At 37.5% G+C, this 17309-nt stretch overlaps 3 protein-coding genes across 4 annotated transcripts in view; 2 read left to right on the top strand and 1 right to left on the bottom strand.

The window, feature by feature from the left end:
- Positions 1-922: 922 nt before the first annotated feature.
- Positions 923-5888, top strand: cthrc1a (collagen triple helix repeat containing 1a). The gene is made up of 4 exons (XM_056741842.1): positions 923-1061; positions 3397-3615; positions 3892-4108; positions 5463-5888. Exons 1-4 carry the CDS (start codon positions 942-944, stop codon positions 5603-5605), a joined length of 699 nt encoding a protein of 232 aa, XP_056597820.1. The 5' UTR covers positions 923-941; the 3' UTR covers positions 5606-5888.
- Positions 5889-6683: 795 nt separating this feature from the next.
- Positions 6684-14475, bottom strand: slc25a32a (solute carrier family 25 member 32a). Its single transcript, XM_056741437.1, has 7 exons — positions 14053-14475; positions 13553-13703; positions 12917-13002; positions 10442-10596; positions 8999-9112; positions 8565-8710; positions 6684-8309 (listed from the first exon to the last, which is right to left on the bottom strand). Exons 1-7 carry the CDS (start codon positions 14246-14248, stop codon positions 8183-8185), a joined length of 975 nt encoding a protein of 324 aa, XP_056597415.1. The 5' UTR covers positions 14249-14475; the 3' UTR covers positions 6684-8182.
- Positions 14476-16963: 2488 nt separating this feature from the next.
- rims2b (regulating synaptic membrane exocytosis 2b) overlaps positions 16964-17309 on the top strand; it is an 86679-nt gene continuing 86333 nt past the window's right edge. For both annotated transcript variants that reach the window (XM_056741660.1, XM_056741659.1), the window contains exon 1: positions 16964-17168. The gene's annotated coding sequence lies outside the window, so the exon portion shown is untranslated. The remainder of the gene's footprint in view (positions 17169-17309) is intronic.

Below are 17309 nucleotides of genomic sequence, written 5' to 3'. Positions count from 1 at the left end.
AAAATTGTTTTGATTATGTTATCATGTTTGTATTGTGTTTTATTGTGTTAGTTAGCTCTATACTTTTTTAGTTACTATGGCTTAAATGAAAAAAAAAATGCACGTGTTTGGAATGCACAATAAAAAACACGATTTTTGACGAGGTATTTCATTTTGGAATTAAAAACCTTTGCTTATTTCTCTTACAAATAATACACAAATATAATGCTATGTCTTAAAATTAATTTCCACAAGAGGCAAATGTGATGTTTTTCTGAGATAAAACAATCAAATGTATTTCCTCATGATAGATATTCCCTGTGACCCCATGATTATTATTAAAATGGGTAATGTGAAAAAAAATTCTATGAGGTTTTAGGGGTTGAGGATAAAATGTAAAACTTTGTATAGTTTAAAAGTCATTATGTACATGGGAAGTTCCCACAATGGGGGGGGGGGGGGGGGGGGGGGGGGAGGTATTGGTGGGTTTCGGAGATACTCTGGAAGGGGTTGGATGTTGACAAGGAAATGCCACAGTTGTGGTTTGAGTGCCCCTACAGTTCCTGTCTCTCTGGTGGCTTCAGGTCAAGAGAGGTAAAAGAAACATAGAAACACAAAGGCTGCTTGTTCAGGAACTGTTTGTCTGCTCATATGTATCAGACCCATCTGAAAAGCCTGAAGAATGTAAATGAACTCCCGCAGTAGTTCTAAAAGCCATTACTTTAACATATATGGTATGTTATTTTTCAGATAAAATCTTTATAAACGTAGACGTTATTTTTGCATAGTTTTCAGCGGTCAGCACAAATCATCCACAGACGTTTTGTCGGTGGTCAGTCGCCCCCTGGCGGCATGAAAACGTTCGTTCGGCTTCATGATGTCCAACAGCTGGAATAATAACATTTGGCTCTTAAAGAGCAGACCGGGCACATACAGTAGCAAAGCACTGTGTTTCATCAGTGATGATGGGTTCTCTTCGGGCTCACATTTTCATCTTTGTTTGGATAACTTTACCCTTTTGTGTTACTGAAAAAGCCAAAGTGCGGAGCTTCCGACAACGAGACACCGAGTCTACAGATCAGGTGAGGAAAAGAGGAGCAGTTTTGTTTTAAAGGAACAAAGTCTGGTCCCTCAGAGCCAACTGTGCCAGCTCATAATACGTTATTGCTTTCCAGCCTGACGGGGCTTTGAATAGGAGAACAGGTCTTAACATACAAGTTTTGTCCAGTTTTTAATACTATTTCGAGTACGTTATATTACGTTTTCTTTTATTGAGCTTTTACAATATTGCATTGCATGATTATAAATGAGATGCATAATAAAACTAGTTGATTTATTATTGTTTGCTTTTTATTTCCTGTTTTATTTATTTTCCTGTAGCTCAGTGTTAAGAGCATTGCGTTAACAACGCAAGGTTGTGGGTTTGATCCCAGGGGATTGTAAATACCTATGTATAAATGTATAGGATAAAACAGTGTAAGTCGCTTTGGATAAAAGCGTCTGCCAAATGCCTAAATGTAAATGTTAATGTAAATACAATGAAAGCACTTGATGACTAAGCAATGGCTTTAACTACATCGTTGTTTTGACACATCGGTTCTTTTAATGAATCGTTCGAGAAAGCATTCAGAAAGCATTTGTATTAAGGTGTTAAAGGGCATAAACATTTAAAGGAAAAGTTCACTCAAAAATGGTCTTGACTTGACCATATATTTGTTATTCCTACGTTGGAAAGTCAATGGGGATCATTGTTATTCTTTTAACACAATAATTAAATAAGATTATTTCACAACATATTAAGTATAGTCTATTTGTTACAATTATTTTTACAAGATCACTCTCAAAATGTAGGAACTTCTGAATCGGTCTTTTATAGATCGATTCATTGAACCGATTCAACTTCAACTGATGGCTTTGCCCTGAAGTAACCAGGAGGGGAGATATGCAATTGAGTTATAAAAAACTGTAAGATATTAAGAGAAAAAAAAGAATGGAGTGTCTATTTACACAGAGTACAAATAGCCCGCCTTGTGGGCAGAGACTATTTGCACTAGCTCCGCCCACCGATATGTAATTAGAATAGAGAAAGTGCGAAGCCACGCCCTTTCAAACAGCGTCTCCAGTGGCGTCAGGTGTAAAGTCTTGACACTAAATCACCTCTCGCTGAAAACGCTATTTATCTTTTTCTGTTGCCTAACAGATCATAAAGGCATTTATATTTTTATTAAAATTGATTTAAGATTTAAAATTAATTTTAAGTTTAGGGTAAGGTTTGGGGTAAGTGTAGGGCATAAATATCTTAATAAGTTGCCATAATTTATATAAATATATATAATGATTTACACTCTGTTATTATTGCATAATGTTTAATGCACAACAATACTGAGGTGCAAATAGTAACGTTATCTGCAACTATTTATTTATAAGTAGCATCTAACTACTATTTCTACATAACTTACATACAGTTTTTTTGCTTAGTATAAAAAGCAAATTGCTATGAAATGCTGCTATTTTCACTTTGAGTAAACACAACATAACATAGTGCAAATAGCCGCTGCCTATTAGGTATAACAAAAATGATGATGAAATGACAATGAATAAAATATTAAACAATATTGTAGAGAAAATATCACCCAAAAACGTCAAAAATTGTAGCTATTGCGTCAATAAATAATACTGTGATGCTATAAGTAAATTGAGTTTTGTGTAGCAAGTGATGATCAGTAAATCACAATCCACCTTTTATTGTCAAGAGTTTCATGTGATTCATTTCATGTCATTTTGATTTATTTGACAGACTATAGGGAAAGCTGTTGCTGTTTGAGCTTTATTTATATCTACACTGGTAATTGCTTCAGTTGAAACATTGATTTGTCATTTACCCATGTTGGTGAATTCTGAGCTGCTTTTGGCCGGTTAGTATTGAACAGCGACAAATACACAAGCAGACGCAATTCAGCACGTTTCTCAGCAGATACAAGTAATCCACAGCATCATACCTCAGTTGGGTTTTTATGTCCCGCTGACATCCACACATATTTTAATGTGGCCATATGGTTTCATAAGGTCTGTGGATGAGGCAAATGAGTAGCCATCAGTAAAAAAAAAAACTTGCTCACTGAATGCAAATTCAAGACGTCAGAAAAAGACTAGTTGACACATTAAATAACATAGTACATGTTTATATAGGCTACTTTTAAATGTTAAATATTTTTTATACATATGGTGACATTTTTCAAATTAATGCTTAACCCGTCTGTTGGTGGAAAAGTAAATTGGTTCTGGCAGTATTGTGGTCAGGGGATTTTGTAGTTTGACCAAATGTGTCTTCACAGAACAATGTCATGATCCACAACAGCCTATTCATCATATTTCATCATCTGTTAAATGATTTTTGGTGGTCATTTTTGTCATCAGTACCAGACATGCCTGCAGGGGCCACCCGGAGTGCTGGGCAGGGATGGTAACCCGGGGGTAAACGGCATTCCCGGCACACCAGGAATCCCCGGGAGAGATGGACTGAAAGGAGAGAAAGGAGAGTGTGTGTCTGAGAAGTTTGAGGAGCCCTGGAAACCCAACTACAAACAATGTGTTTGGAACGCTTTAAACTATGGTATTGATCTTGGAAAAATAGCTGTAAGTATAACAAACCTGTTCAACATTAGTGCATGACTTGAAGGTGTGATGGCCTTCGAGGAAGAGGTTACACAAAATGTTTAATTGTGCTGTCAATTTGTTGTCAGTATTTGTTCTGTGTTGATTCATAAGGTCAGAGGTGACACTATACGCTACATTCAATGAAAGCAATAAGCCCTCTGAAGCTGTTATAAAATGCACTGTAATTTTTTTAAAATTGTTAAAACATATTATTCAGACATTTATAGCATCATTCATGTGATTTCTGTGTTGCAGGCGTGCACGTTCACTAAGCAGCGTTCAGACAGCGTTCTGCGTGTGATGTTCAGCGGTTCTCTCAGACTCAAGTGTAAGACGGCCTGCTGTCAGCGCTGGTACTTCACCTTTAATGGAGCTGAATGTACCGGACCCTTACCCATAGAGTCCATCATTTACCTGGACCAGGGCAGCCCTGAGCTCAACTCTACCATTAACATCCACAGAACATCCACAGGTACCAAGTTTAGATATACTGTATATGATAATACAGATATATCTGTATTATTGAACAGTTAGACTTTACAAAAAAGTCGTATTGTAGTTAATGCATAGTAAAAAGGATAGCTCACTAAAAAAATTGTGATCATTCTGTCACCTGTATGACTTTCTTCCTTCTGCAACACAAATATCATATTTTAAACAATGTTGGTAAACAAACAGCATTGGTACCCATTCACTTCTATTGTGTGGACATAAAACCAATGCAAGTGAATGGGTGCCAGTTGACAACATTCTTCAAAATATCTTCTTTGGTGTTCTGCGGTCATACAGGTTTGAAATGACAAGAGGTATATGATGACAGAATTTTCGTTTTTGAGTGAACTATGCCTTTAACATGAATGAACAATGAACAACAGCTACTTGTAGCTTACAGCATTTTTTAATATTTATTATAATTGAATTCTCCTTTGTTAATTTGTGTTAGTTAAACGTCTAAAAATCGTCCGCTGCAGACGCTTATGAGCTGAGCTTTCTGCCTCAAGTTGAGCATTTTTCAACTCTGGTCGCCCGGTCGAACGCTGGCGCTGAGCGTGGGAAAAGAGGAAAGCACATTTATGAAAACAAAAAATCATTCAACTGCATTGACAAAAAAGCATTACACTTGATTTATGGCTGCGTGGATACCATAGTCTGCAATTATGAAGATATAGTTCATCTGTTTATGGTTTTGTGGCCTACAGAATATGTTGAACAGCAAAATATGCTCACAACATGGATCTGAATTAATGTTATTTCCACTCCGAGTATGAGTTTGAATATACATTACACATACAAAAACGTATTCCTTTACAAATGAATTGAAACTTCCTGACTTTAACAAGTTGGACAAATTGTCTTGATCATACTTTTACAATTATGGTCTAACTGTTTAAAACACAAAAAAACGTATATATATGTTAAAAGATCTACCATCAGATTTGCACACTTGTTGTAAGCAACTGAAAGACGGGAAAGACACATGCACTCACAGATGATATCTTTATCCATTGGATTTCTTTGAGATATCTTTTGTGTTGCTAAATGTAGTGTCCCTACCATCTATGCTGCAATTACACAGCGACCGAGATCATTTCAGAACCCAGTGTGGTTTCTCACATCCCAGCATTCATTCTACATTTCAGGAAAAAGAGCTTCATCGTTGCTCAAGTGTAACACATATTTAAATGTGTACAGGGAAAATACATGCAAGATGTTCAATGAACTCAAAGACGTTTCGATAAGATTAATTTTTACATGCAATGAATAATATAAACATTTGTCATCCCAATAACACTATTGACAGCTTTTTCATGCATTGTATCCATCAGTGGAGGGACTCTGCGAGGGGATCCAGGCTGGTCTGGTGGATGTTGGTATATGGGTGGGCACCTGTGCAGATTACCCCCGCGGCGACGCGTCTACAGGTTGGAACTCAGTATCCAGGGTCATCATTGAGGAGCTTCCAAAATGAGCTTTACTCGTTCCTTTGCAGCCCCATGGCAACGGAATATAAAACATCACATTCTTTACATGGGACATCCTTATAGAGCTATGTCAAATTACAGCTAATAATGTTGTTTTGGGTTTGTGCAGCTTGAGGCATTGCTGAAAATGATTCTCAGTATGATCAGTTACAACAACTCAGTGATGGAGCTATGGATTTTTAAACACTACCATGCTGGTTATAATATTACCATTATTTTTAAGTACTGTAAAAACCATCAAATCGTTATTACTGTATCATACAATCACTGTGTCAGGGTACTCCAACAGTGCTTTTTTGTTCATCAATATCATCAACTACTTTGTTTTATGAAACTAAATGTTAAAGAAATAAAATGTCTTGTAGTGATTCAATTTGGTTTTATAATGCTATGTCTGCAAAACGTCTGAAGGTAACACATCATAAAAGAGGGTGTAGATGGAAAAAGCTGGGAAGTGTGTAGCGTGAGTGAGGGCTGGAATGTCTGGTGTGCTATTTAAGAAGATTTGCAGATGCACTGCAGAGTGTGCCATATAACATGCTGAGTACAAAAAAAGAAAGTTTGTTTAAAATGTATTAATAATATATGATGGAATTATGAGATTTGGACACCATTGACAAAAATGGATAGCTCATCCAAAAATGTAAATTCTGTAATCATTTAGATAATCATCATCCTGTCATTTCAAACCGGTTTGATTTCTTTTTTGCGCAACACAAATGAAGATATTTTGAATGTTGGTAGCAGAACCCATTCACTTCTATTGTATGGACAGAAAACCAATGCGAGTCAATGGGTACCGCCTTTGTTTGGTAACCAACATTCTTTAAAACGTCTTCTTTTGTGTCCTGCAGAAGAACACAGACGTTTTCTGGTGAACTAGCCCTTTAACAGCCACAGCAAAGTTAAATTGGTTCTGAGAAAAGTACTAGCTAGTGTTAAAAAACCGAGACTAAGACAAGACCAAGACCAGAGGGTGTCGAGACCAAGACAAGACCAAGGCAGGCCAAGACCAAGACCAGCACTCCCAAAATTCATTCAAAAGAACCACAAAACACTAAAAAGTAATAATAGAAGTCACTTATTTATTGTGCAGAAATGTTATATTCCATGTTTTATCACCCACCTACTGTAACATATAAAAAAATTAAACTTCCAACAACTAAACATAAAAAAGGGTAAATACCTTAAAGACCTTCAACAAAACAAAACATTCAGTGACATAATTAGTTTAATGCTTTTTTTGTCTAATCAATAGCAAAATAGATGTGTGTTGCTCAGATTTGTTTGGGTCTAGCCAAAATTTGTGTCTAAAACTAAAGTCACCTATAAACTCAAGTCTTATTAAATAATTATACAAAAACAAATATCACATCAGATGTTTTAAAATAAATGTATTCATTTTGTTGACAGATTTCTTTAAGACAATCAACCATTCTTGCAGTAAGAGTAACAAAAGTAACAGATGAATCAAATAAGGAACGAGTGGTGAATGCTTTTAAAGCCTTAAGTATTACATCCAATCACGTGAATGATGTTAACACATAAATCAGACAATGCGCCAATCATTTTGAGTAATTCCCACAGTTGTGGTCTAGACCGGTCTTGGAAAAAAATCTCGAGACCACTAAGTCTGAAACAAAGTCAAGACCGAGACCACAGACAGTCGAGACCGAGACAAGACCATCAAAAAAGGGTCTTGAGACCGGTCTCGAACTACAACATTAGTACTAGCAGATTTGATGCTATTTGGTTTAATGCTTTGTTACTAATGCTAATAATGACATGTGTTGAAATACTCCTTGGGTTCACTGTATACCCTCTAGAAGATTTAAATTGTACACTTCATTCATGACATCAGTTTCACGTGACATAAATTCTTTTATTTGATGTGTAAAAATGCCTTATACATATTTGAGATCCCTGTGCTTGTTATTGACATTAGCACATCTTCCACACATTTCGAATAACGTTCATTTACTCCAGTTCAAATGTTCCTTTCATTCTGTTCCATGAACATCTGGTAAAAACTTGCTCGTGCCCTCCAGTAAAGTATCGGTTTCTCTCAGGCCTGTGTGCAATTATTGTCTAACGTTACATCATTTCCTGAGCATGCCCAGTGAGTGTCGTCCAGAGCGCCACAGCCGGTGAAAATGTGCTGAAGGTAAATGGGTTCATTCCCTCGCACGGCTCGGGTCCTCAAACAAAGCAGCAGTTGTGAAAATATCGTAAAAAAGACGAACATTAAGTTGTTTGGTTATCACTGTCGAAGGATGGCTTCAATCCAGCTTGTCCAAAATCCACTCTCCTCTATCTGCCTGGCAGCTTAAAATCATGGTGCTTTCTACAAATCACAACTTTTGTACTCTTTGGGTTAACATGGGCACATGGATCTGTCATATTACTCTACAAATACACTTTAACATCTTTCAATAAACTCAACAAATCAAAAATACAATAAATCTTTAACCTCAATGTCATTCGCACTTCATCAGTGCACAAACTAAATATCAGATTTAGTTTGTGTTGGTCCATCTGTATATGGTGTGTGGTGTCCTGAAGGTCTAGTGGTACTCGCCCAAAAGCAAACGCGACACATTTTCAAAAACCAGGAAGGTGATGCAGCAGGCGGGAATGACTCGCACCAAGTTGGGGACCATCCCTTTGTAAAACCCCTCAATTCCTTCGTTGCTGTAGAGAAAGTCAAGCACAGACACGGTGAATAGACGTGAAGCGTAAACAGATGAGTCAAAATATTCCTGGAACATGCGTAAGAGTTTCACTGACGAAGCTAAATGTCTCCACACGAATGCTGACATCAGCAATGAGACAGCTACCTTCAAACTGTAGTTGGCCAGTATACAATAAAGTGTCAGTATATGTTTGTCTAACAGAATAATGAACACTGTGTGACATTACAGTTTATAGAGTTTGTCCAGAACTCACATCCACGTTCTACTCATCACATCCACGATTCCACTGTAGTTGTTGTGCTGGTCCTGCAGGCGAGCGCGCACGACCTGGTACGGGTACGTCATTGCCACTGCAAATATTTTGGAGATGGCTGCTATGGTGATGTACTCTAATGGAGACTGAAGCAGAGAGAGGAGAGGAGGAGAAACTGAATCGTCTTTATAAAAGAAGACGTGAGCCACAGAAATGCTCCATATAGAAATCCATTGTATCCATTGTATTTTGGTGTACTCCGTACATACGCATATATTTTATGTCAGTTAATAGCATTCTTTGCCATTAACAGTAGTAAGCAGATTTTTAAAAGCGAATGTATGTATCTCAGTTTGGCATTACATAAAGAAAGAGCAAAAATATGTAAATGATTCTCTCCGAAAAAACAACATAAGACCTGGATTTATTCTCACCAGCAGCGAATCAGATGGCATCTTTTTGTATGTGTTCTGCTCCCTCTTCAGGCCCTCGTAGGTCATGAACTGCAATGCAGCATGGGAAGTCCCCACCAGACCAGGCAGAAAACCCTTCAGTGACAGAACAATCCAATGAGCCTGTGAAACTCCCAGACGCACAAACCACAATAACCTGTGGTCTATAAGCTAAGAAGAACTGTGTGGTGTTAAACTAACCCAGACTTGACTAGAATTAAAGCATGTTTAATACTGCAGTGTGTACACGTTTTAAGTGTGTCAACAAAATTTAGTCAATACTTAGGCCTGGCTTGAACCACAGATTAGGTGCTGTATCAATCTTCCAAGTACAATGCAACAGTGTCCTCTAGAGGTCAACGAAGGAAACTACAATCTGAATATACAAAAGGTGTGTCATCACTATTTAAAGTCAACATGAAACACTGTTTACCACCCAATCGATGTATTTCAGAGTGAAACAGAATAAATTAATATGACGTACATCACTGAAATGTATTTAGTTGTGCAGTTGGATCGTTGAATCAGCGTTTACTGCACACAGCGAGTTCGCCAGTATGAACGCACATTATGTTCAGAACGACTCGCACACGAATGAGTCATTTGAACCGATTCATTTAATCTATTGAACTTTTCAATCACTCGCGAATATAAGAGATCATTGAATCATTTAAAGTGAATCACAGATAATACAAGATGTGAATGAGCTTTGATCATTTAGTAACACTGGTTAATTCAGTTGGCTATTGTGGGCTGAAAGTTACTTTAAAATGATAAAAAGCTTTATTTGATTAAAAATATATATTTCTGTTTGGTTAAACGAAAGTAATGTTTTATATTACTTAATAATTTTCATCTAATTTTATTAGAACTTTAAAGTGTCAAAGTCACTTTGGTTAAGCCACTTAAAGGTACGGTACACCTACGTGTGTGTACAAGATCAGGATGACACCACCTCCGCCTCATTTTGAGCCCAGAAAAAACCCTGAAATCACTGTTTGACTTTCTTCTATGGAACACAAAAGGAGATATTTTGAGAAATGTTGACATTTTGTCAATGGGCATCAGTGTTGTTTGGTGACAGACAATCCTCAAGATATCTTCTTTTGAGTGTTTGCAGAAGAAAGAAAGTTATACAGGTTTGGAATGACATGAACAAACTTTAAAAAGTGTAGCGGTTACTTTAAACACATTTTAACAATAGATTACGATTAACAACTGTAACAATGTGCACGGACGGTCACAGTAAAACTAAATTATAAAAGATGAAAGTAAAAAGGGTTGATTTTGGTTTCATGTTGACTTTATGCATGCTCAAAGACTTGAGCGCACAGGAAAGCTTCTTCATTACACCTCTAACAAGATCACTGCTGGTACATTTATGAAAGAGAGGAGAAGGGGTTAATTTAAAATCTGTAGATGTACCCTGTATAGTCCCGGGATACCCTCGTGACGGTATATTTTCACGAGGGCGTCCATCATTCCCTTGTAGTGCTTCCGGGAAGGGTCTGCATTGTACTGCAGCACCAGCCGGGTCTTTGTCACCCAGACCGGGTTGGTAAGGCAAAGCGCCAGAATGCCTGGAAACGCAGGGGAACATGGAACAGGGGAGTCCAACACCTTTACACCAACACTCGCCTTTAGTACCTGATCTGAGTCCTTACAGCGTTTTACATGTAAAAGAGGCCAATAAGAATATTCAATCTGACTCAAGTTATCATTATGAGTCGAAAAACGAAGGCCAGGACTGATTCAGTATTAGTCTGCTGGTAGTGTTTGTGGACATAGAAGGAATGGATTTGTGTTTTTGGGAACGCTGGTAAAGGTGAAGTGTGTCATTTTGGAAGATATTCAAATATTTTTTAATATTTACTGACTTTTCTTAGGTAACTTTGAATGAATCGAAAACCCATAATATCAAATTTAGCGACATGTCAATCATTTTCAACCTCATCTGTTCTCGCATGTTGTCATTTAATACTTCATCACAAGGAAGATTTAAATGTTATTGATGTATCGCTTTATTTGAATTTAGAGTTTGCTTTAGTTTCATCATTTACTCATCCTAGAATTTTGCTTCTGAAGATATATGTTGGCCTGCTAAAGTTTGCTGCGTTACTTTAATGATGGATTGTATTTAAGAGCTTTTTGGGACAATAGGGCTCAAAATAATTCAACCCAGTAAATATGTTTAAAGAAGTTTGTGAAAATAAATCTACATTGTTTATCTTTGGATCTTTTCTTAAAAGAAATGACAAAATCATGTACAAATTTTAAAGGGGGGGATGTCATATATTAAAATGTTTTTGTTTTTGTTCTTCAATACACATTGCTCATATATCACATTACTTTCCACTTTATCATTATACAACATTAATATATCACATTACTTACAATTGTTCCTCTTTCTATTGATATTACTATTATTAATGTGTTGTATTTCTCTTTCTTTTCATTTCCGTACCTCTTTTAATCTAATTCCCGGTAAGTCTGAACTTTATTCTGCTACGTCTGTCTTGTTTTTCTGCTCAATGACCCATTTTTTTTGTGATTTGATGTTTGTTTTCAGGTCATTGTCGTGATGAAAGATTCAGCCTTGGCCCCTTTTATGACTTCAAACAGGGACAGGCGGGTAGCAGGTTTAGATTTTTTATCTGTTGATATTTACTAGAATCCATGACGAATTTGAACAAGATCCTGTTAAAAACACAGAAGTAGATTTAACTTTAAACATGGGGTACCACGTGTCCACCAAACCCATCTTGAAAGGCTCATTTTTAAAATGACCATTTTCTGACAATACAATGTTTGAAACATTTCTGGGTTCTTCGGTCAGATGAATTCAAGATGGGTTTGGGGCACACAGGGATAAAAATGTACCAAGGATAAATTCACCCAAAAAAATGGTCCCCATTGACTTCCCATAGTAGGAATAAAAATGACTATGGTCAAGTCAACGGAGACCATTTTTGGTTGAACTATTCCTTTAAATCTGCTGCTGTATCTTTAATGTTTTGGGTCTACTCTTCTGCCGAAGATCCTGGATACCTTGTTAGGAAAACCAAAACCTGACTCTCCCTGCTAGAAGTCATAAAAGGCCCAAGGCTGAATTAACAGGACAATGACTTTAAAAGAGAGAACCACCAACATATTAGGCATCAAAGGCATTGTACAGTTTTTAAATAAAATATTCAAAAGATAAATAAAAAAACTTTGCTATGTATACTGTGGTAGGCTTCTGCTATTTGACACCAGTTTTACTGCGTTTATGTTTTTTGTTGTCCTTACGTTTTGCTTCCACTGTTTACCTCATTTATCTGCATCTGCTAAATGACTAAATGTAAACGTAAAACATTAACGATACACGTTTATTTGCACAGCATTCCCTGGTCATATTTATCCAGGGGCTGAATCATTTTGAGGCCAATTGTATATTTCACTTTTTTTCTTTTACTTTTGTCTGCAGGTTTTTAGGTATTAACTGTTAAGCTGTGAAAAACGGTAAAAAAGTGCAACCGAAATAAACTTGAATTCCATTTGGTGCTGCTGTTGCCACACCATAGACACACTTCACCTTTAACCATGGTCTTTATAAAAACATTCAAGCCAGAGGCGTTTCATATCAGTCGGTGATAACACTGTATTGTACAAATATTATTGGTCGACTCAGACATTTTGTTTCCCTCGATACTCTTTGCTATGCAATGCAATTCTGTGTTTATTTCACTTCCCTATTTGTCAGATTTCACAAGAGCATCACTGAAAACAGACCTCGGCTTTAAGAGCAAACAATGTCCAAAGCTTGTAGTATTCCTGCTGATCCAGTTTCATAACTGAGCTCTAGATTTAGTTTTAGCGTTTAGTTTGTTAAGCTCACAGGTGGCTCTTTTTTGTACTAACCTGCTTCCGCCGCAGACACCAGGTGTTCGGCAGCGCTCAGCTCTGTTTGCCGTCCCTCCTTTTTATATGCTTTAATAGCATTATAACTGTTGGGAGATCACACGCAGCAATAATTATGTTAGATTATGTACACTAGAGTCATACAGAGCTTGGATGTAACATGTGGAAAGTGACCTCCATTTATAAATGGAAGCAAACGGCAAGCAAATCCTTTCGGCTTTTATTGTTATAGTCTATAGAAGACATATGCAGGCGGTAATATCAAACAACATCTTTAGGTTTATGTCACTTGTATATAACTGACTAAGTCAAATAAAGCACGTCACTATTTATATTTCAGGGTCGCAGGCCTTAGTTTTCTCGCAAGGTTTTTTGTCAGCGATACAGATCTGAAATGAGGTCAGATAACTTGACGTAGTGTCGTTCATAATTCACAGTTTCACTGACGCGGTTTCTTTTTTTGGCCTGTGATCTATAAAGGCTCTATGACTTTTCAGGAAAGTGCAGAGGACGTGCTTGCCGAGTGTACATGAATCCTAACAATGGCATTAATGCAAAAGTTATGTTTAGATTTAAATGACGTGTTGCATTAACACGAAAAGACCATTCCGTCCTTCCCTTTAAAGAAGCACTTACAAGAGGAAGTACAAGCCCCATGATGCACCAGCCCCCCAGATGTTGGGAGTGACGCCCTGATAGAGACCTCTGATCCCTTCAAGCTTCCAGATGGTCTTCATGCAGTGCATCATGCCATCGTACTGGGGCCGCATTTTTAGACCATCACTTACTGGAAAGAGTCAGAAACATAACGCACTCCCATCTGATTAAACATACACACATTTCTGTTTTCAGATCATATTGTTTTATTTTTGGTATAAGTTGGTATAGTAGGCCTATTGTGGAGTAAATAATGCTACCATTTGCTCGTTATGTTGTTCACGTTACGTTTGTTCACAATTCATTGAATAAAGCACAAAAAAATCAAAATAATTTATTTTTGGCAATTTCTTTATTTTGGCTTTTAGGGACAAACAGATACAGCAACGCTAAGAAGCTTTTGAAATCTCTCTATTACGTCACGCTGTTTTAAACAATGCAACACATTCTAATGCTTTACATCACAAACATGTTCTTACCTGCAAATCTTATTTTGACCAGATCCAGAGGGTGCAGCACCAGAGTGGAAATAACTCCCCCACTCAATCCAGCAGCGAGATTTTCATATTTGATATGTTTAAAGAGTCGCAGGAGACTTGATGTTATGGAGAACGACGAGCTTGTTGTGTCTGCGGCTACTGCAGCGCGTCTCTGCCTGGCGATGGGAGCAGTCATGTTTGTTTACGCACAACACGGACACCGAGCGCGCAAAGTACGCAGTAAAATATAATACGAGATTTATGAAAGCCGTCCAACTTTTTTATTTAAAGGGTCTCAACTATCCGATGCATCTATATAAATCAATAACAACCGCTTGGCCATTTTGAAGCGTTCGCCTAACGTTCAATTCTCCCGACTGCTGGAGAAGGTAAATAAGCAAGTGGCGCAATGACTCATGTCAGTGGGCGGGGAAATACGCGCCGCATTCATCGCGTTGCCTCGCTGCTGCAGTGTGTCAACGGCGCAGTCATGTTGGGAAGGGCAAGAGAGCCTCAATAACACGTACAAGTGAACTGGGAACTGCGTTTTTGGGCTAATAAGCACTATAACGTTTGTATTTCTCAACCGATTTTACTGCGTTACAGGTGTGAGTTTTCACGATTCGTTATGACAGAAAAATCCAAATAAATAATGAAGAACCTTTTTTGATTCAATTTGGATCCAATCGAGTTGTTGACGTTTAGGGTTCCTTACGAAAATTAACAGTGGTTGTACTACAGTTAAAACAAAAAACAGGTAGTAAAACAATGGTAATCACAAAATAACTATGGTTTTAAAAACCATAGCTGTGTCCACAGAGGCGCATTTACGCGGCTGAAAACGCCCGCCCAAAGTTGAGCATTTTTCAACTCATGGCGCCCGGTGGAACGCCGCTAAAACGCTGGTTACTGTATTAAAATGGTTTTGCACCAAGTTATAAATGCACCAAAAAACCTTGGTAACTCCACAAAAAAAGTTTAATTTTCGTAAGAGATATGCGAAAACTTCCCATTCATTTGTCTGCGTTAGTAGAACAGTCTTACCCGCTATAATATGGTGGAGTTGTAGACATGCGTTTTAGCAGCAAATGCGGCATCTAAGGACAAAGCCATCTATTTGGGAAAAACAGTAACATCAGATCCCCATAACATAGGATGTGACTTTCGTCAGAACACCGGATCTCCACATGCTCTACAGATCTGAATTTCTGTGCTTAGTTTTGATGTTAAGGTCCACCCTTTATATCAAAACCACATTAGGTGCGTTTTTTATATTGATTTTAATGCGCAGGCCGATCGGCGGATCAAAGCGCCGCGAGTCAAAATGTTTACCTTACCTTAATCTAAAATGAGTCTTTGATATGTTAATGAAGTAAAAATAAGTAAATTGAATGATTTGCAATGTCTTTGTTAAACAAGAATTTAAGAAATAACTAAAGTACTAACACATGTTAAATGGCAAGCCATAAAAATGTTGGAAAAGTTCTCAGCTTTCAATTGATGTCACATTGAAGAATTTTTGAATTTGACAAATTTATATCTATAATCTGCCATCCGATAAAAGCTTGTCGTCTCAGTTCACTTCCTATGGTATGGAAGCAAATAAGAGACATAACGTTTTGAAATTTAACAGCCTATGAATACTTGATTTTGAATTATTTTACTTTGGAAACCATGTATCTGAATTTATTTGTTTCGAATTTACCTCTATGAAATTTAAATATGAAAATTCTTGATTTCCAATTTAAAAACCTGAATTTAATACTCACAAATTCAGATACAAAAAACTTACAGAATTTCAGATAAAATACATTCAGATTGATCAAATTTGATTGCTCTTATTCAGATCTCAAATTTCAAGTTAATACTTTTCAAAGAAAACATCTGTCTAATTCCACTGCTCAAATTCAGATCGAAAAATTCAAGTTAAATATTCACATGGTAACATCCGGGCTACCCAGGATAGGAAAAACAGTTGAGCCCAGAGCCCGTCTGCAATTGAACCGAACCATTGAACCGAACTGACGTCAGTTGAAAAATAATAATAATAATAGTTCCAAAAAATAATTAGCAACAACATACTTTTGTTCTGTAGAGTCTAATTGTACATAAACAGCAAACTTACCGGAGCGCCTTCGTTTTCCCTAGAAGTCATCTTCTTTACAGGTTTAATATCCGTGCCTTGACCTCTTCTTGGATCATGACAGACAGTCAGGTTGTCGTGCTCTGATAGGCCGCCCGACGTCGGTTCATTGGTTCGGTTCAATGGTTCGGTTCATTGGTTCGGTTCAATTGCAGACAGGCTCTGGGCTCAACTGTTTTTCCTATCCTGGGTAGCCCGGATGTTACCATGTGAATATTTAACTTGAATTTTTCAATCTGAATTTGAGCAGTGGAATTAGACAGATGTTTTCTTTGAAAAGTAGTAACTTGAAATTTGAGATCTGAATAAGAGCAATCAAATTTGATCAATCTGAATGTATTTTATCTGAAATTCTGTAAGTTTTTTGTATCTGAATTTGTGAGCATTAAATTCAGGTTTTTAAATTGGAAATCAAGAATTTTCATATTTAAATTTCATAGAGGTAAATTCGAAACAAATAAATTCAGATACATGGTTTCCAAAGTAAAATAATTCAAAATCAAGAAATTCATAGGCTATTAAATTTCAAAACATTATGTCTCTTATTTGCTTCCATACACAGGCCTAGTAAACCAGAATCTTTGGCAATATAGGCGATGAAACAAGTCACGTCTCTGGGGGATAACTTGTCACCATAAGAGATGAAAGAAACTCTCCTCGCGTATGCTGTCAATGAATGTGTCCGGGCGCGCGCACTTCCGCCGCCCCGCCCACGACACTGGAGCATCTGATCTTTGTCCTACGTAAGACAGTCGCTCCGCCTCGCTTTCCTGCCGGACCCTTTCTCCTGATGCATCCATTTTTGTGCATTCAAGCAATCTCTCGGAGTTAGCAGCAGCCGGGAAGGAATCAAGGGAAATCTGACGGAAAGGGGACGCCTATAAGCGCAATAAGGTCGTTGGATACTCGGAGCTCCCCATACGCGGCAGCAGTCATGGGTTAGACTGCATTCACCATGATTTCGAAATAAAAGGCAAGCACTCCTTTTCTCTATACACATTTGGGCAGATGGCTAATGACAAGCATGGTTGGGATGCCCTCAGATTCCTGGAACTGGTAATGCAAGAAACCCCCAGGGCTTCTTTACACACCTAGTGTAGTAATTTCATTTTGT

This window comes from Triplophysa dalaica, chromosome 25 (assembly GCF_015846415.1).
Source record: "Triplophysa dalaica isolate WHDGS20190420 chromosome 25, ASM1584641v1, whole genome shotgun sequence".
Classification (NCBI taxonomy): Eukaryota; Metazoa; Chordata; class Actinopteri; order Cypriniformes; family Nemacheilidae; genus Triplophysa; species Triplophysa dalaica.
Note: the sequence above shows the minus strand (reverse complement) of the source record. Positions and strands in the feature narration are given on the sequence as shown.